This window comes from Phoenix dactylifera, chromosome 9 (genome assembly GCF_051530095.1).
Source record: "Phoenix dactylifera cultivar Ajwa chromosome 9, Ajwa_hap1_PhDact_Kaust_v1.1, whole genome shotgun sequence".
In the NCBI taxonomy this organism is placed as follows: domain Eukaryota; kingdom Viridiplantae; phylum Streptophyta; class Magnoliopsida; order Arecales; family Arecaceae; genus Phoenix; species Phoenix dactylifera.
Genome location: NC_143198.1, coordinates 8024154 through 8042081, shown reverse-complemented (window position 1 = coordinate 8042081; position 17928 = coordinate 8024154). Strand labels below are relative to the sequence as shown.

General features: G+C 58.7%; 1 protein-coding gene across 1 annotated transcript; it reads right to left on the bottom strand.

The window, feature by feature from the left end:
- Positions 1-13934: 13934 nt before the first annotated feature.
- LOC149752814 (uncharacterized) lies at positions 13935-14486 on the bottom strand. Its single transcript, XM_089925446.1, has one exon. The coding sequence runs from the start codon at positions 14484-14486 to the stop codon at positions 13935-13937; it is 552 nt and encodes a 183-aa protein (XP_089781572.1).
- Between the last annotated feature and the right edge of the window lie 3442 nt (positions 14487-17928).

Here is a 17928-nt window from a genome sequence, read left to right as displayed (position 1 = left end):
GCGCCCAAGAAGACTACAGCTGCCCCTTGATCCAGTAACCCGATCCCGAGTCGGATATCTTCGGCTTCGCAGCCCGACCCCGAGTCGGCTGCCCCTTGATCCAGTAACCCGATCCTGAGTCGGATATCTTCGGCTTCGCAGCCCGACCCCGAGTCGGCTGCCCCTTGATTCAGTAACCCGACCCCGAGTCGGATATCTTCGGCTTCGCAGCCCGACCCCGAGTCGGCTGCCCCTTGATCCAGCAATCCGACCCCGAGTCGGCAATTTCTCGACAGCGACAGGCTGTTTCCTCTGAAGCACGCCGCGACCCTCTGCTCCACTACTCCCTGCAACGGTCGTATCCGGCGCTGCTCCACGATCTCCTGTAACAGCCGTACAAAGCGGAGCTCCACTACGCCCTGTCATGGCCGTACCCAGCGCTGCCCCACGACGCCCTGTAACGGCCATGTCAGTGGCAACTCCATCGTGCCACACGATGACCAACCCCCCAGAAGGACCCCCCAGCCTGGTATATATGCGGCTGGGGGGGAGAAGGGGGGAGGTAAGCAAGAACTTCCAGAGCATTCTCCTACTTGCTACTATTATCTCTCCTTCTCCTCCAATCTCCTCTGACTTGATCGTCGAAGGGCCCCCACTACCCCAGTGGTGGTGTGAGACTTGCTTGCAGGTTTTCCGGTGGAAGGTGGAGCGCAATCAACACCAACCAAGGCAATTCAAACGGAACCCCGTTCACACCGCTGTGCCAATCGTTCTCGGTTTGGACCACCAGCAACAGTTGGCGCTAGAAGGAGGGCCGAATCTCAGAGCGATCGTAATGGCACGGCGAGGTGGTCGTGGAGCTTCCAATGCCTCCGGTCGCGGGGCCTCTCGCGCCTCCGGCCGGGAGGCCGCTGCGTCTCCAACACATTCTCAGCAATACTCCACCGTTCTACCCCCCATTCAGATGGTCGAAGCCGCTCAGTTCGACCAGTTAGCCCAGCAGGTTCGCACCCTCGCGGAGGCAGTGCAGAACCTGTAGGGTGTGATGTCTCGGGCGCCGCAGCGGGCCCAGGAGCCGCTGCTCCCTGAGCGCTCACCTGTCCTCCTCAACCCGCGCTCCTTCCTCTCACATGGGGAGGAGCGCCGGCGCGAGGAAGATTCTCGAGCACGGTCCATTCTGCCGGGACCTTCCCATCGGAGCTGCGCGGGGTACGAGAGGCGGGCCCGGGCGCGTTCCCAGACCCCCGAGTCCTCAAGGAACCCGCGCTCCAGTCGGTCCCCCTCTCGGTGCTCCTTGTCTCCCACCCATCGGTCGCGCTCCCTGGACCGGCGGGTGGACGATCTCCACCGACAACTTCAGGTCCTGAAGGGCCACTCCAAAGATCCCTTCGCCGACTTGGAGATCTCCTCCCAGCCGGCGCTTGCCTCGAGGATCCTGCGGACCCCGAATCCGTCGGGGTTTAAAATGCCGGCGATCGAGCCCTATGACGGGGCGGCGGACCCGCGGGATCACGTCGAGAGTTTCAGGACCCTTATGCTCCTCCACGGAGCATCAGATCCTCTCCTCTGCAAGGCCTTTCCGGCGACCCTCCGTGGCCCGGCAAGGGCGTGGTTCGCTGGTTTGGAGGCTAACTCAATCCAGTCCTTCGACCAGTTTACTCGCCTCTTCATCACCCATTTCGCCGTCAGTAGCCGGCGGCGACTGGTCTCCGACTCCCTCTTTGATGTCCGGCAAAACGAGGAAGAAAGCTTGCAGGATTATCTTATCCGCTTCAACAAGGCTACGCTGGAAGTCCGGAACCTGAGCCAGGAGGTGGCTCTTTCAGCCCTGAAGCGTGGCTTCCGAAAGGGCAGACTCACCTTCTCCCTGGACAAACGCCTGCCGCGGAGCTTCCCGGAGCTGTTGTCCCGGGCGAACCAGTATGCGGACGCCGAGGAGGCGGCCGCCCACCGGAGCAAGGAGGCCGCCGAGATCCCTCCAAAGCTCGGGAAGAAAAGGCGAAAAGAGGCACGCCAGAGGAGGAGCCCGACGCCTCAACGTCGGCGCAGAAGTCCGTCGCCGGCGAGGAACCACGGCGCCCTACGCCCTCGTTCTCCGCCCCGACGTTTCAACCGGTACACTCCACTCCTGACTCCCCGGGCCCAGATCCTCATGGAAATCAAGGGGCGGGAAGACCTCCCGGTCCCGAGACAGATGAAGAAGATTCCTGGGAGGAGGCCCTCTCGGGTGTACTGTGAGTACCACCGGGACCACGGCCACGACACCGAAGACTGCTTCCAGCTTCGGGACGAGATCGAGGCTCTCATCCGCCGAGGGCGTCTCAGTCGATATGTGAACGACCGACGTCCCCCCGCAGACCCGCGTCCGGCCGACCCGGCCCCTCAGGAGCCTCGGGAGCAGAATCGACCCGTCGCGGGCGTGATCCACACTATCACTAGGGGCTGCCCCCGGTCCAAGAGGAACGCAGGGGGCTCGACTGAAGCGTCAGGGGCAGCCGTCGCAAAGAGGCAGAGGGTCGGTAATATAATCACTTTTTGTGATGAAGATGTAAAGGGGGTTCAGACTCCCCACGATGACGCCATGGTGATCTCCCTCACTATGGCAAACTATGATGTAAGGCGTGTTCTTGTGGATAGTGGAAGCTCAGCTGATATTTTATTTTACGAGGCCTTCCAAAAGATGAGCTTGTCCAGACAATTGTTGCACAAAACATCCACCCCCCTCATAGGATTCACTGGTGACGCTATCTCGGCCGAAGGTGTCGTTGAGCTGCCTGTGACTGCGGGCGTTGCACCCGCAGAAGCCACGGTGCTGCTCGGGTTCTTGGTCGTCCGCGTCCCCTCGGCCTACAACGCTATCCTCGGACGACCCGGACTGAACGCCCTTCGCGCGGTGGTCTCTACGTACCACTTGCTCATGCGGTTCCCCACGGCGGCCGGGATTGGAGAGGTCCGAGGTGACCAACCGACCGCGAGGCAATGTTTCCTAGCAACTCTCAAAGGGAAGAAGCCCGTAGAAGCCTTAAGCGTCGAGTCCCTCGACGCCAGAGACGAGGTGGCCTTGCGGCACGGGGAGCCGGCCGAAGGTGTGATCGAAGTTCCCCTCGAGGAAGGTCGCCCGGACCGGACGGTCCGGGTCGGCACCAATCTCGACCCGGGAGCTCGGGCTCGGTTGGTGGAATTCCTCCGAGCCAACGCCGATGTATTTGCCTGGTCGGCGGCCGATGTACCTGGGATCGACCCGGAGGTCATTTCTCATGCCCTCAACGTCGACCCAACCCACCGACCAGTAAAGCAGAAGAAGAGACACTGTGCCCCGGATCGGATCCGAGTGGTCGACCAGGAGGTAGACAAGCTCTTGGAGGCAGGATTCATAAGGGAGGTCAGCTACCCCGAATGGCTGGCAAATGTCGTACTTGTCCGGAAGGCGAGCGGAAAGTGGAGGATGTGCGTCGACTACACCGACCTGAACAAGGCATGCCCCAAGGATAGCTTTCCGCTTCTGCGGATAGACCAACTGGTCGACGCGACTTCCGGATATCAGCTGCTGTCTTTCATGGACGCCTTCTCCGGCTACAACCAGATAATGATGGCTCCACAGGACGAGGAGAAAACTGCCTTTATAATAGACCGGGGGCTGTACTGTTACAAGGTAATGCCCTTCGGTTTGAAGAATGCTGGCGCCACTTACCAGCGCCTCGTCAACAAAATCTTCAAAGAGCAAATCGGCCGGAACATGGAGGTGTACGTGGACGATATGCTGGTGAAGAGCCGCCATGCAGACCAGCACATCGCGGATCTGGAGGAGACTTTCGCCACCCTGCGGAAGTTTCGCATGAAGCTGAACCCAGCGAAGTGCGCCTTTGGCGCTTCGGCCGGGAGGTTCCTCGGTTTCATTGTCAACCAGCAGGGGATCGAAGCCAACTCGGACAAAATCAAGGCCATCCAAGATATGTCCCCTCCGACCAAAGTGAAGGAGGTTCAGGAGCTCGCTGGGAGGGTCGCCGCGCTCGGACGATTTGTGGCAAAATCGGCCGAACGCTGCCAACCTTTCTTCAAGGTGTTGAAACGCCCGAAAGACTTCCTCTGGACGGCCGAATGTCAAGCAGCATTCGACCAGCTCAAGGAATACTTGGCGTCTCCTCCCCTGCTGTCCAAGCCGCAAGAAGGGGAGATGCTCTACCTCTATCTGGCGGTCTCCCCAACCGCAGTCAGTGCGGTACTGGTTCGGGAAGAGGCAAAGCTCCAGAAGCCTGTGTACTACATCAGCCGGGTCCTACGGGATGCCGAGACGCGGTATACGAAGGCTGAAAAGATCGCCTTCGCGCTGCTGACCGCGACCAGGAGGCTTCGCCCCTATTTCCAGGCCCATTCTGTCACCCTCTTGACCGATCAACCGCTGCGGCAGATCCTCAGCAATCCTGAGAATGCGGGACGGCTGGTGAAGTGGGCAGTAGAACTTGGTGAGTTCGACATCCGCTACCAGCCCCGACCCGCCATCAAGGCCCAGGCGCTCGCGGACTTCCTCGCTGAGTGCACGGTGCAGGAGGCGGAACCTAGGTTGCCGGAAATACCCAGCCTCGACCTCCCGATTTGGACGCTTCACATCGATGGGTCGTCGAACCCCGAAGGTGGAGGGGCCGGGCTGGTCCTCACCAGCCCTGATGGAGTGATAGCCGAGTATGCCTTGAGGTTCGGATTTCCAGTGACCAACAACGAGGCGGAGTACGAGGCCCTAGTCACGGGACTCAAACTCACCAAGGAGCTCGGCATCCGGCGCCTGAAGGTCTTCACCGACTCCCAGCTGGTGGTCGGGCAGGTCCGTGGGGAGTTCGAAGCCCGGAACCCGACCATGCAGAATTACGTCCGGAAGGTGCAAGCACTCATTCCTGACCTCGGCAGTGTCGACATCCAGCAGGTCCCAAGAAGTGAAAATGCCAGGGCCGACAGGTTGTCCCGCTTAGTGGGCGCAGACGCGCACAACTTGTCGAGGGCGATCTACCTAGAGACCCTGGATGCCCCGAGCATCGGCGAGGCTGGAGCGGTGATGGCGATTGATCCGGAGCCGTCTTGGATGGACCCGCTTGTCGCCTACCTCGCCGAAGGGATCCTCCCTGAAGACGAAGATCAAGCTCGGCGACTTGTTATGAAGTCCGCCCACTACGTACTCTATGAAGGGAGGCTGTATCGGACCTCGTTCACCGCCCCCCTCTTGAAGTGCCTCCGCCCCTCGGAAGCGGCCTACGTCCTCGGCGAAGTCCACGAAGGCGTTTGCGGATCACACTTGGGGGCTAGGTCCTTGGCGCACAAGATCATGAGGCAAGGCTATTATTGGCCTACCTTGTTGGAGGACTCAAAGGATCATGTGCGGAAATGCGACGCCTGCCAGCGCCACGCCAACGTCCAGAGAGTCCCTTCTGTCCCCTTGGCACCAATCACTGCACCCTGGCCCTTCGCCCAGTGGGGAATGGATATCCTCGGACCATTCCCAGTCGCTTCAGCTCAGCGGAAATTTTTGATTGTTGCAATCGACTACTTCACCAAGTGGGTGGAGGCAGAGCCGCTGGCCACTATCACGGAGGCGCAAGTCCGGAAGTTCGTGAAGAAGAACATCATTGTCCGATTTGGGGTACGTCGGGTCCTCATCTCGGATAATGGCCGACAGTTCGACAACAAGCATTTTCGTGACTTCTGTGAGGAGTTCGGGATCGAGCATCGGTTCACATCTGTGTCGCATCCCCAAACCAACGGCGAGGCCGAGGTCACAAATCGGACAATCCTCCAAGGAATCAAAGCGCGAATCGGTCGGACGGGGCAAGCTTGGGTCGAAGAACTCGAGAATGTCCTTTGGGCGTATCGGACCACGCATCGGACCCCTACCGGGGAGACGCCTTTCGGCCTAACCTATGGCACGGAAGCCGTTGTCCCCGTGGAGCTTGGACTCCCCTCACCTCGGGTGGCCGCGCACCGACCCGAGGCCAATTTGGAGCAACTCCGAGGGAACCTGGATCTCTTGGAAGAAGCGAGGGAAATGGCACAGGTTCGGATGGCGATGTATCAGCGGAGGGTGGCCCGATATTACAACTCCAAGATCCGACCGAAGCTTTTCAGAGTTGGAGATCTGGTGCTAAGGCGAGCTAAAGCATCTCAACCTGCGGAAGGTGGGAAGCTAGCGCCAAATTGGGAAGGCCCGTATAGGGTTCGCTGGGTAAACCGACCTGGTTCCTACCAGTTGAAGGCCCTAGATGGTCGAGAAATTTTAAGGAGCTGGAATTCCGCTAACCTGCGGATGTATTACCAGTAGAACGACAATGCCAGAAAGACAGTTCAAAAATGTATAACGCTTTTCATTTAAATAATTTCTGGTTACAATGGCGTGCTCGTGTGATTACAAGGAACTCCCAGAGGGGAATTAGGGTGTAAAGAAAGTAAAGAAGAGGCGGAGACTCCGAGGAGCTGAAGATTTGGGATCCCGAAACCTCCATCCAAAGCGGCTGCAATCCCGCCGGAAGTGGGTGCTTCCAACCGGAGGCGCCATCGGCGTCTCACGAAGAAGACGAAGAGCCGGCGCGGATGAAGAAGAAGTGGACGAAGGAGAAGTCCACACTGCTCCTACCCAGAGGCGCCATCCACGCCTCACGAAAAAGACGAGGAGCCGCCGCAGACGAAGCTCCCGCTGCCTCCAGGGGAACGCCACCTCCAAGGGATATTCCGGTCCTCCCCAGTGTTAGGGGAGAGAAGGAATACAAGGGGGAAGAGCATATGGAGGCGCGGTCCCGGATCAAGCGCCTGGTGCGGAGCTCAATCGGGAGGCCGAACTTCAAGGAGGGGAGACGTGATCCCGGATGAAACGCCTAGAGCGGAGTTCCGCCGGGGAGAACCTCCTTGTTGATCCCAGATGAAACGGCTAGTTGGCGGAAGTCGCGAAGGGCGCGCCTCCCGTTCCTTCGGTAGGAGTCTCTCAACCATGCGCCGGAGAGGAGGCCCACGATCCATGGCAACCTGAACAGCTCCGGCTTGGCAGGCTCCATCGCACCTGCACCTATATTTATAGCCAAACTGCGGCCCCCCGGTCGTTCCGATGCGGGTGGCTCCAATAAATGCGGGCGCATTGAATCCGGAGCAGATCCGGCTCTCGAGGCGTATCTTCCCGTGATTTCCTAAGCGTCATTCTCCTTAATCGCATTCTTTGTGCAGGACACTCCGGGTGGCCTGTACCCCTAGGTCCACGTATCTCCGCTCGCGCTCAGGCCGCATCCGCCTCGAAGAACGCGCGTATCGCGGCCGCTTAACTGACACTCCTCGCAAGCAGCAGCTGGCGATCCGATTTCCCAGGTAACCCCTTAATTAGCATTTAATGCCCATCTGGTGTTCCCCAGGCGACGCTTGGAGAGGAGGAGAAAGACGATCGCAGCTGGCCACGGAGAAATCCCGTCGAGCGGCAAGCGACAGGCGCACGACCAGCGAGCGGAATTTCCTGAGGCTCGGCCCTCGGATGCCAGGCTAACCCGATGATCATCCCGGGAGCAGACTAGCCTGAAGCCCTGACCGGTCGCCTCGGCTTGCGCCAGCCTTGGCCGACCAACGAGCGGAATTTCCTGAGGCTCGGCCCTCGGAGGCCAGGCTAACCCGATGATCATCCCGGGAGCAGACTAGCCTGAAGCCCCGACCGGTCGCCTCGGCTTGCGCCAGCCTTGGCCGACCAACGAGCGGAATTTCCTGAGGCTCGGCCCTCGGAGGCCAGGCTAACCCGATGATCATCCCGGGAGCAGACTAGCCTGAAGCCCCGACCGGTCGCCTCGGCTTGCGCCAGCCTTGGCCGACCAACGAGCGGAATTTTCTGAGGCTCGGCCCTCGGATGCCAGGCTAACCCGATGATCATCCCGGGAGCAGACTAGCCTGAAGCCCCGACCGGTCGTCTCGGCTTGCGCCAGCCTTGGCCGACCAACGAGCGGAATTTCCTGAGGCTCGGCCCTCGGAGGCCAGGCTAACCCGATGATCATCCCGGGAGCAGACTAGCCTGAAGCCCCGACCGGTCGCCTCGGCTTGCGCCAGCCTTGGCCGACCAACGAGCGGAATTTCCTGAGGCTCGGCCCTCGGATGCCAGGCTAACCCGATGATCATCCCGGGAGCAGACTAGCCTGAAGCCCCGACCGGTCGCCTCGGCTTGCGCCAGCCTTGGCCGACCAACGAGCGGAATTTTCCGAGGCTCGGCCCTCGGATGTCAGGCTAACCCGATGATCATCCCGGGAGCAGACTAGCCTGAAGCCCCGACCGGTCGCCTCGGCTTGCGCCAGCCTTGGCCGACCAACGAGCGGAATTTCCTGAGGCCTGACAACCCTCAGATGCCAGGCTAACCCGATGATCATCCCGGGAGCAGACTAGCCTGAAGCCCCGACCGGTCGCCTCGGCTTGCGCCAGCCTTGGCCGACCAACGAGCGGAATTTTCCGAGGCTCGACCCTCAGATGCCAGGCTAACCCGATGATCATCCCGGGAGCAGACTAGCCTGAAGCCCCGACCTGTCGCCTCGGCTTGCGCCAGCCTTGGCCGACCAACGAGCGGAATCTCCCGAGGCTCGGCCCTCGGATGCCAGGCTAACCCGATGATCATCCCGGGAGCAGACTAGCCTGAAGCCCCGACCGGTCGCCTCGGCTTGCGCCAGCCTTGGCCGACCAACGAGCGGAATTTTCTGAGGCCTAACCCTCGGATGCCTGGCTTAGTGCCGGAAGAATTTCCTGAGGCCTAACCCTCGGATGCCTGGCTTAGCGCCGGAAGAATTTTCTGAGGCCTAACCCTCGGATGCCTGGCTTAGCGCCGGAAGAATTTCCTGAGGCCTAACCCTCGGATGCCTGGCTTAGCGCCGGAAGAATTTTCTGAGGCCTAACCCTCGGATGCCTGGCTTAGCGCCGGAAGAATTTTCCGAGGCCTAACCCTCGGATGCCTGGCTTAGTGCCGGAAGAATTTCCTGAGGCCTAACCCTCGGATGCCTGGCTTAGGGCCGGAAGAATTTCCTGAGGCCTAACCCTCGGATGCCTGGCTTAGTGCCGGAAGAATTTTCTGAGGCCTAGCCCTCGGATGCCAGGCTAACCCGATGATCATCCCGGGAGCAGACTAGCCTGAAGCCCCGACCGGTCGCCTCGGCTTGCGCCAGCCTTGGCCGACCAACGAGCGGAATTTCCTGAGGCCTAACCCACGGATGCCTGGCTTAGTGCCGGAAGAATTTCCTGAGGCCTAACCCTCGGATGCCTGGCTTAGCGCCGGAAGAATTTCCTGAGGCCTAACCCTCGGATGCCTGGCTTAGCGCCGGAAGAATTTCCCGAGGCCTAACCCTCGGATGCCTGGCTTAGCGCCGGAAGAATTTCCCGAGGCCTAACCCTCGGATGCCTGGCTTAGTGCCGGAAGAATTTCCTGAGGCCTAACCCTCGGATGCCTGGCTTAGGGCCGGAAGAATTTCCTGAGGCCTAACCCTCGGATGCCTGGCTTAGCGCCGGAAGAATTTCCTGAGGCCTAACCCTCGGATGCCTGGCTTAGCGCCGGAAGAATTTCCTGAGGCCTAACCCTCGGATGCCTGGCTTAGCGCCGGAAGAATTTCCTGAGGCCTAACCCTCGGATGCCTGGCTTAGCGCCGGAAGAATTTCCTGAGGCCTAACCCTCGGATGCCTGGCTTAGGGCCGGAAGAATTTCCTGAGGCCTAACCCTCGGATGCCTGGCTTAGTGCCGGAAGAATTTTCTGAGGCCTAACCTTCGGATGCCTGGCTTAGCGCCGGAAGAATTTCCCGAGGCCTAACCCTCGGATGCCTGGCTTAGTGCCGGAAGAATTTCCTGAGGCCTAACCCTCGGATGCCTGGCTTAGTGCCGGAAGAATTTTCTGGGGCCTAACCCTCAGATACCTGGCCTAGCGCCAGAAGAATTTCAAGAGTCGGGAGTTAGCGAGACGCTACCAAGAGTTAGAAAGAAGAAGGATGAAAGTAAAATGAAGAAACTCTATTTGCATTAACTTTCATTGTTTCAGGGCCGAGACCCATACAACTTGGCAAAACGCCAACACACAAAGAAAAGTACAGAGGGTCAGCTTGGAGGAACCCCCGGGTCGGGAACGCCCGGCACGTCTGCAAGGGGTAGGGAGACGGTTGGAGAATCAACAGGCAATGGCGCCGGAGGGGAGTCGAGAAGGGAGATCCCACTCAGGTCAATTTCGGGGTACTTTGCCGACACCCTTGCCAGGCCTTCCTCGAAGCCTAAGACAAAGGAGTCGGACCCCGCGTCCGACATGTCACGGACGAACTCGTCAGACTGACGATAGGCCTGTACCGCCCCCGACATATCACGGGTGAACTCGGCGGACTGACGATAAGCCTGTACCGCCTGACGCCCGATCTCCGCACTCTTCTCGGCCAGCGCCGCCTCTGCTCGCTCCATAATCTGAGCTTTTGCCTCCAAGACCTTCGCCACAATCCGGTCATCTGCCTCGGAGGAGACCCTCAGCAGATCAGCTTGGGCCTCCTTGTGCTTCGCCTCGGCAGCGATGCGAGCAGCCTCAACCTCTTCCAGGCGCGAATGAAGCTCCTGGTCGCTCGCGCGGGACTTCTCCAAGGCCGACTCCAATTCGCCCAGCTTGGCTTCAAGAGACCGGGTCCGGTTGCGGGCGTTGTCGGCTGACCGCTGGGCCTTCTCCCACCTCTCCCGGTAGTCGGCAGCCTTCCGGGACTGCTTCTCGGCCCGCTCCTCCGCCTTCTTGATCTCGCCCTCGAGACCCGAGGCAACCTTGAGTTGCTCCCGAGCCTCCAACAGTTGCTTCTCGAGGGTGGCGAAGCCGAGTGCGCGCTCTTCGGCCACCTGGAGCCTTGTCTCGAGGTCCCTGGTCGTCCTCCCCGCCGCAGCCTGACCTCCCTCCTCTACTGCCTTCAGTTGGCTCTCGGCCCTCGCCAGAAGCCTCGCCTGTTCCTCGTAGCACTCCTCCAGGCGGATCATGTACTGGGCGAGCTAAGAGATAGGAAAAACGAGGGCGTCAGACGGGGATCAACAGAGCCTATAAATGATGAAAGCGACCGAAATAACACTCACCGACATGAGACAGACGCAGCTGGCAGCCCCAACGTCAGGGACCCTCATCTCCCGGACCTGCCTGCGGTCCTTCTCCAGCAGTACCGTCTCGATGAGGTTTCGGGCGCCGGCGAAAGTGAAGGCCGACCCCGACTTCTCTCCGGAGTTGGACGGTGGTTCTGCAGCCTTACCCTTACCCATCGCTTGGGGAAGAGTCATGCTGACCATGCTCGGGGCGGGGACCGCCCCTGAAATTGACAGGGTCCCGCTCGGCCGGGGCCTCGGCGCGTCCTTCCTCGTATCATCCGGAGCCGACCGAGTCGAAGGCTGGGCTGGGGACCGATCACGTCCGACCCGTCCATCTCGGGCGCGCCCGGGTGATGCCTCCGGAGAAACGGTAGTCTCGGCATCGGAGGGCTGATACAGCGTCAACTCCCGGTCCGCGCCCGCGGCGTCCCCCTGATCGGTGGGTCCGGACCCGTCTGTCGGCGTCGGAGTCGCCTGCCGGCGGGACTTCTTCGCCGGTGGGGCCCCGCTCGGAGGAGCTCGTTTCTTCCTCCGGACTGCTTCCAGTAGGGACGTCCTACCAACAGCCGTTGCCTTGTCCGACCGCATGACGTCGTCGATCTCTGCAAAAAGGACGAGGTGGTCGGAGGTTGAGAAACTGAAGGAAAGAACGAAACGAAAGAGGAGAAAAGAGTTAAAAAAGAAATGGTGGCGGGCTCACGGTCAGTGGGGACCGAGCTCAGACCGACGTTCACCAAGGTATCCTCGGAAATAAGGCGAGCCACCGGGGGGGGCCGGCCCTCGGCAACCAACTCCTTCAAAACGGCGACGCCATCGGATTCCTCCCTCGACAACCTCGATAGGCCAATCGGGGACTTCATCGGCGTCTTCCAGGTTGCCCTGATTCCCCAAGAGGGATCTGCGTCAACGAAAAAGAAGCGCCCCTTCCAGCCGTGAATGGAGGTAGGAGCCTCCTTGACGAGGCCGCACCCTCGCCGCACCGCAAAGCACCATCACCCTTTATCCTGGGGGTGGCCGCTCAGGCCGTAGCATTCCCAAAAGACATTCAGGGTGGCGGAAACCTCGTGCATGCGGCAGAGAACCTGAAAGGCCGTCAGGGCGCGCCATGAGTTCGGCACCAGTTGCGTCGGCGCCACTCTTAAACCCCGAAGCACCTGAACGACTAAGTCTGAGGGGGGAAAGCGGAACCCGGCCTGAAGAATGCCCTCATTGATGGCAACCTTCCCTGGAGGAGGATGGGACATCCTCTCCTCAGGCCCCGGGAGTGTAACATTGCAGGCCTCGGGAAGGTGGTATCGAGCCACGAACCTATCTAGGTCTTCGGCGACCAACTCCGACTTAATGCGGTCTGCTCTCACTTCGCCCATCCCTAATGGCCAGTGAATCTACGGTCAGGACAGGGTCAAGAAGGGGGAATGGACCGGAACAACTGGAGTACACTAATACAAAAGGAGAGTATGGAGAGCCCTAAATTAAAGAACGAGGCAACTCACCGGAAGAGAAGGAAGAACGGCTCCGAGAGCGTCGAAGGAGGAGCAAGCGAACAGTCCGACGGCGATGACGGCAGCGCAAAGGAGAAACTCGAAGATGTCTGTAAAGAGAAAGGCGGACGGAGGAGGACCCCCGGTTAAATAGGCGGAAAGGTGGGTGACGCCTCGGTGACGCCAGAGGACGCCTGGCTGCCGAAGGGTCGCTCGCGCCCCAAAGGCGAATCGACGCCATTAAGGAAGGATGTCCGCCGAAATCCTCAGACTGCCAGGTCAGCAACAACCGCCATACGCCATAAAGAAGGCGGGGAGCTCGAAGCGCGCGCGCCTCTCCGAGGGATGGCGGCAATCTCGAAGCATCACTTCCTTCATCCGTTCCCCTTCTGGTTCCAGGCTCGGAAGTGGGGGGCTACTGTTACGGGGGAACTCAGCCACCATGCCCCACGTGACCGGCACGCGCGTCCAAGAAGACTACAGCTGCCCCTTGATCCAGTAACCCGATCCCGAGTCGGATATCTTCGGCTTCGCAGCCCGACCCCGAGTCGGCTGCCCCTTGATCCAGTAACCCGATCCCGAGTCGGATATCTTCGGCTTCGCAGCCCGACCCCGAGCCGGCTGCCCCTTGATTCAGTAACCCGACCCCGAGTCGGATATCTTCGGCTTCGCAGCCCGACCCCGAGTCGGCTGCCCCTTGATCCAGCAATCCGACCCCGAGTCGGCAATTTCTCGACAGCGACAGGCTGTTTCCTCTGAAGCACGCCGCGACCCTCTGCTCCACTACTCCCTGCAACGGTCGTATCCGGCGCTGCTCCACGATCTCCTGTAACAGCCGTACAAAGCGGAGCTCCTCTACGCCCTGTCATGGCCGTACCCAGCGCTGCCCCACGACGCCCTGTAACGGCCATGTCAGTGGCAACTCCATCGTGCCACACGATGACCAACCCCCCAGAAGGACCCCCCAGCCTGGTATATATGCGGCTGGGGGGGAGAAGGGGGGAGGTAAGCAAGAACTTCCAGAGCATTCTCCTACTTGCTACTATTATCTCTCCTTCTCCTCCAATCTCCTCTGACTTGATCGTCGGAGGGCCCCCACTACCCCAGTGGTGGTGCGAGGCTTGCTTGCAGGTTTTCCGGTGGAAGGTGGAGCGCAATCAACACCAACCAAGGCAATTCAAACGGAACCCCGTTCACACCGCTGTGCCAATCGTTCTCGGTTTGGACCACCAGCAACAATAAGGGATGGGTCTGTCAGTGCATACCAGTATTGGACTGTGATCTGAAGCTATCCTCGGTAGGTGTTTGACATGATAGTCTGGAAACTCCTGGATCCATCCAGCTGTAGCAAACGCCCTATCAAGCCTCTCCCAAACTCTAGCCGGACCCTGTTGGTTGTTGCACTATGTGAATCTGGGCCCTGTGAAGCCCAGATCAATCAACCCATTTGTAGAGATAAACTCCTGAAACTCCCTCACCTTCCTCTGATAGGAGAATGGCCTCCCTCCCATCTTCTCCTGTGGGTCATCTATACAGTTAAAGTCACCTGCAATCAACATTGGCTGCCCCTGATCAACCAGCTTGGAAGCCTCCTCCCACAGTGACCTTCGAGCCCTGAAATCGGTGCTAGCATACACGGCTGCAAAAATCCATGGCCTCCCCACCCCGTCAGATATCACCATGATCACTTCTTGGCAACTAACATTAAAGATATCCAGCTTCCCACCATCCAGTTTCCATGTCACAAAGATGCCGCCCGACAACCCCTGAGCCTCCACAGCATAGAAACCCCAGGATCGTGGCAGTGCCCTCCTGGCTTTATCAATACTCCTCCCGGCCAACCGGGTCTCAAATAAAACACATATGTCTGGATTGTGCACCTGCACCAACCTCCGAAACGCCGGGGCGAACGAAGGTTTCCCGGCCCCCCGACAATTCCAAAGGATTAGCTTCATTGACAACTAAATTCAGTGGCTCGACTCTCCCTCCCAGAGCCGACCCCATTATCCACATTCACCACTTCATTCCCCTTCAATCCCATGCTGGAAGCAGGCTCAGAGCTCCCCTTCTGCACAGCTGCCAAGGTCTGGGACAGTAGCTCACTATGGCTCGGGGTACTGTTCCCCCGTGCCAAATGGCACAAAGACTTCACAGTACCATCTCCCTCCCTGCCGAAATCTCCTCTAGATGTAGCAGCGACCTCCGCTCGGGCAGACTCAGCTTGACCATCCGGCAGCTGCACCACGCCCGTCGACACCTCCGCCGCCTTCAAGACCGACGGGAGGTCCCCCACCGAGGTGGCTCGGGAGAACCTCCAACCTGAGGGTCGACCGCCGTTTGCTTCCCGCCCGCCTCCGGCCTTAGGCAGCTTCGACCTCGACGATGACGCCGGCGGAGGGGAACTTTGGCTTCTCCGATGCCCCACCGCCACCAACCTGCGGAAACCCCCTGCCGGACGAGCACCACAAGCGAGGCCCTGAATGTCGACGAAGCCGCCCTTCTTTGATGGACTGCGGGCGCGTTTGAGCGGACTCAAACCCGGTCCGCGACCCGCATCCAATACCGATAGGTCCCGGCCAACTGCTATTGGACCCAGCCCATCGCCAGGCCCTGTCACACCCGACCCAGTCTCAATGGGCCGCGCCCCGTTGCCGGCCCAACCTCCCAAAGGCCGGTCCCTCTCAGCCAGCACCGAGTCCCTGGTCGACTCGGACAAAACTCCGAAAGTGCCCCCCAGTTGACTCACATCGCCTCCCGAGCTGCCCCAGGGGCATTCACCCTTCTCCTTCACCGGCGATTTCCGCCGGGCCACCTTGGATGGTTTCTGCCAGCCATCCAGGTCCACAGGGGATACAGAGGGAACCGACTCCCCATCCACCGGAGATATCTTCGTCCGAGACGGCGTGCCCATCGATTGTGGACCAGTCTCCGACGCCATCGTCTTCCTCGGCTTCACGTTCCCTTCTCCGGCCCTCATCTGCCGAACCCTGTGTGTGACCAACCACGGCCCATACCCTGGGTTCACCGGAGGTTCGATACCACCGACCCCTCCCTGTGAAGGGAACTCCGATGTACCCTTCGGCACCTCCGTGGCTGCCTCACAACACCCATCCACCGGGGACACGAACGGATCCGCCACACAGGAGGCTTCTCCGTGCCCAACCCTGCCGCATTTGCAACACGGATTCGGAAGGTTCTCAAAAATGAACCCTTGCCAAACTCTCTCCTCCCTCCCCTGTGCCTTCCCCTTCACAAAGGTTCCTCCTCTCAGAGGTTGTTGGAGGTCCACCTCGATCTTGACCCTCGCAAATCCCCTCTTCTTGCCCTGTTCTGTAGTCTCGTCCACTGCCAGTGGCTTACCAGCCTTCGCCGCCAACTGGAGGATGACGGAGTCCTCCCAGTAGTCCAATGGCAGCCCGGGCATTCGTAACCAGACCATTACCTTGTTAAGCTCGCCTGCGCCGGGGTTGAAATTTGGCCTCCACCGCTCCATGGCATGGATCTACCCTGCCACCAACCATGGCCCCCAACTCAATGCCTTCTCCCTGTGTTCCTCGCAGGAGAACCGCACCACGAAGAAGCCATCCAGTAGTGGGAAGATCTCTGGGAGGTCGGGAAGCTTCATGGCACGCCGAATCTCCTTAACCACCCATTCGGCAGGGACGACTCTTCCCAGGCTCCGAATCAGCACTGCCAGGGCCTTCCATGGCTTCCTGATTTCCTCCAACTTATCATCGTCGACCTCCACCTCGTCATCATCATATCGATTCTGCATCGCCACCAGTTTCCGATCGGGGATCCGATGGTTCGTCCAATGCGGCCTCCTCGGAGCGCCTCTAGCCACCTCCGACCACGACGGTTCCCTCGCCACGCCCCCCCCCCCCCCCCCCGTGTTCCGGGTTGGACGGGTTGGGGCGCCATCCACCAACCCCGTCTTCTTCCCCACCTCCGGCTCCGCCATCTCCCCCGACCGCCACTCGTTCGGGATAATCCCCGTGAGACCGCCCACGGTCGCACGAAGATTAAAGCACTCACTCACTCGAGCCTTTCGAGCATGTCCGTAGTATAAGGGTTTCTTCTTATTGCCATCCTTCAAACTGCTCCAATTCTTCTAACTTGTAGCATCTCGTTCACTAGACAAGTGAACTCCTATATGACTAATTCATAATATAGCTAATTCATGTTTGAACCAGAAGTCATGTTTCTAAAGCAATAACCATATTTAAAATTTACTGTATGGACTTTGATCACGTAGATGAACAATCTCGCTTTGCATCACAATGGCTTATCCCCCTCAAGGTCAGCAAAATAAGCCCACTGGGCGCTGGTTTTCCAGGCAACTAAGAGGAGAAACATGGCAAGCATGCGGTTCTGCTATCCTCCAACAAATTAACCAGAAAAAGCATATGTTAGAAGAACATCTAGAACCAGGTATTGATGACGATCTAATCACTCTTTTTTCTCCAAAATGAGATGGACTTGACTAAAGAAAAAATCAAGAAAAATGGTCTACTCATAGCGAGGACTATAAGTAGGCAGTCTAGATGTGCCATTAACACCTACAGAGCCTCCAAAGTTTTCAGAAACTAATTGTCTGAGGCCGTGGGATGCATGGGACTAATGTTTTTTTTTTCTATAAAAACTACATGATGGTTCTTAGATTCAGAGTTGCATGCAGCTAAGCCATGCCCTCAAAGTAAATCTAAACAGGGACAGTCCTCTGGTAACTACTTGTTCCGGCTATCCGATCTTCTTCATCCTGGTTCTCCCAGAACATCTCTTTCAAAGATTTCCCCTTGGACTCCGGCAACAAGAAGGTAAAGAAGAACCCCAAGAGAATGCAGCCTGTCAGCAGGAATTAATAGCGAGTTCCTGATGCCAACGCCGGCCGGGTAGCCGGGATCTGCCTTGGCCTTGTCCTCGTTCTGCGCCGCATACAGGAAACCGAACGCCCCGACGATGGCGCCCGCCTTCCTGCGGCCGAGAAGATCCCGTGGCACGTCGACCGCAGCCTCGCCGGGAAGATCTCGACCGGCACGGTGAAGATGCTGCTGTTGGGCCTGAAACGAAAGGTTGTATTCAAACTTATAGTATATAAAATTAACCAAGGTGGTGCAAAAAAAAAAAATTTAGAAAAGTCTTATTACACAAAAGATTTGCGGGCCCAAATAGTTTATCAGATTCAATTAAAAACTCAAAATTATCTAAATTTTAAATGAATTGAATCGAACATATTAGAATTTAGAAAACTTAGATACAACCCCACAAATAGAAAGGATCCAATTTTAGAACCCGATCCGGCCCCACAGGTCTTTTAAAACTGGTCGGATCGGTCTAAATGGATCAGGTCACTGGTCAATCTGACTCATTTGCAGCTTTAGTATATTTTTTTTCTTT

Bases quoted from the DNA above. Each gene is read 5' to 3' on its own strand.
- LOC149752814 (XM_089925446.1), bottom strand. From the start codon at position 14,486: ATGAAGCTAATCCTTTGGAATTGTCGGGGGGCCGGGAAACCTTCGTTC.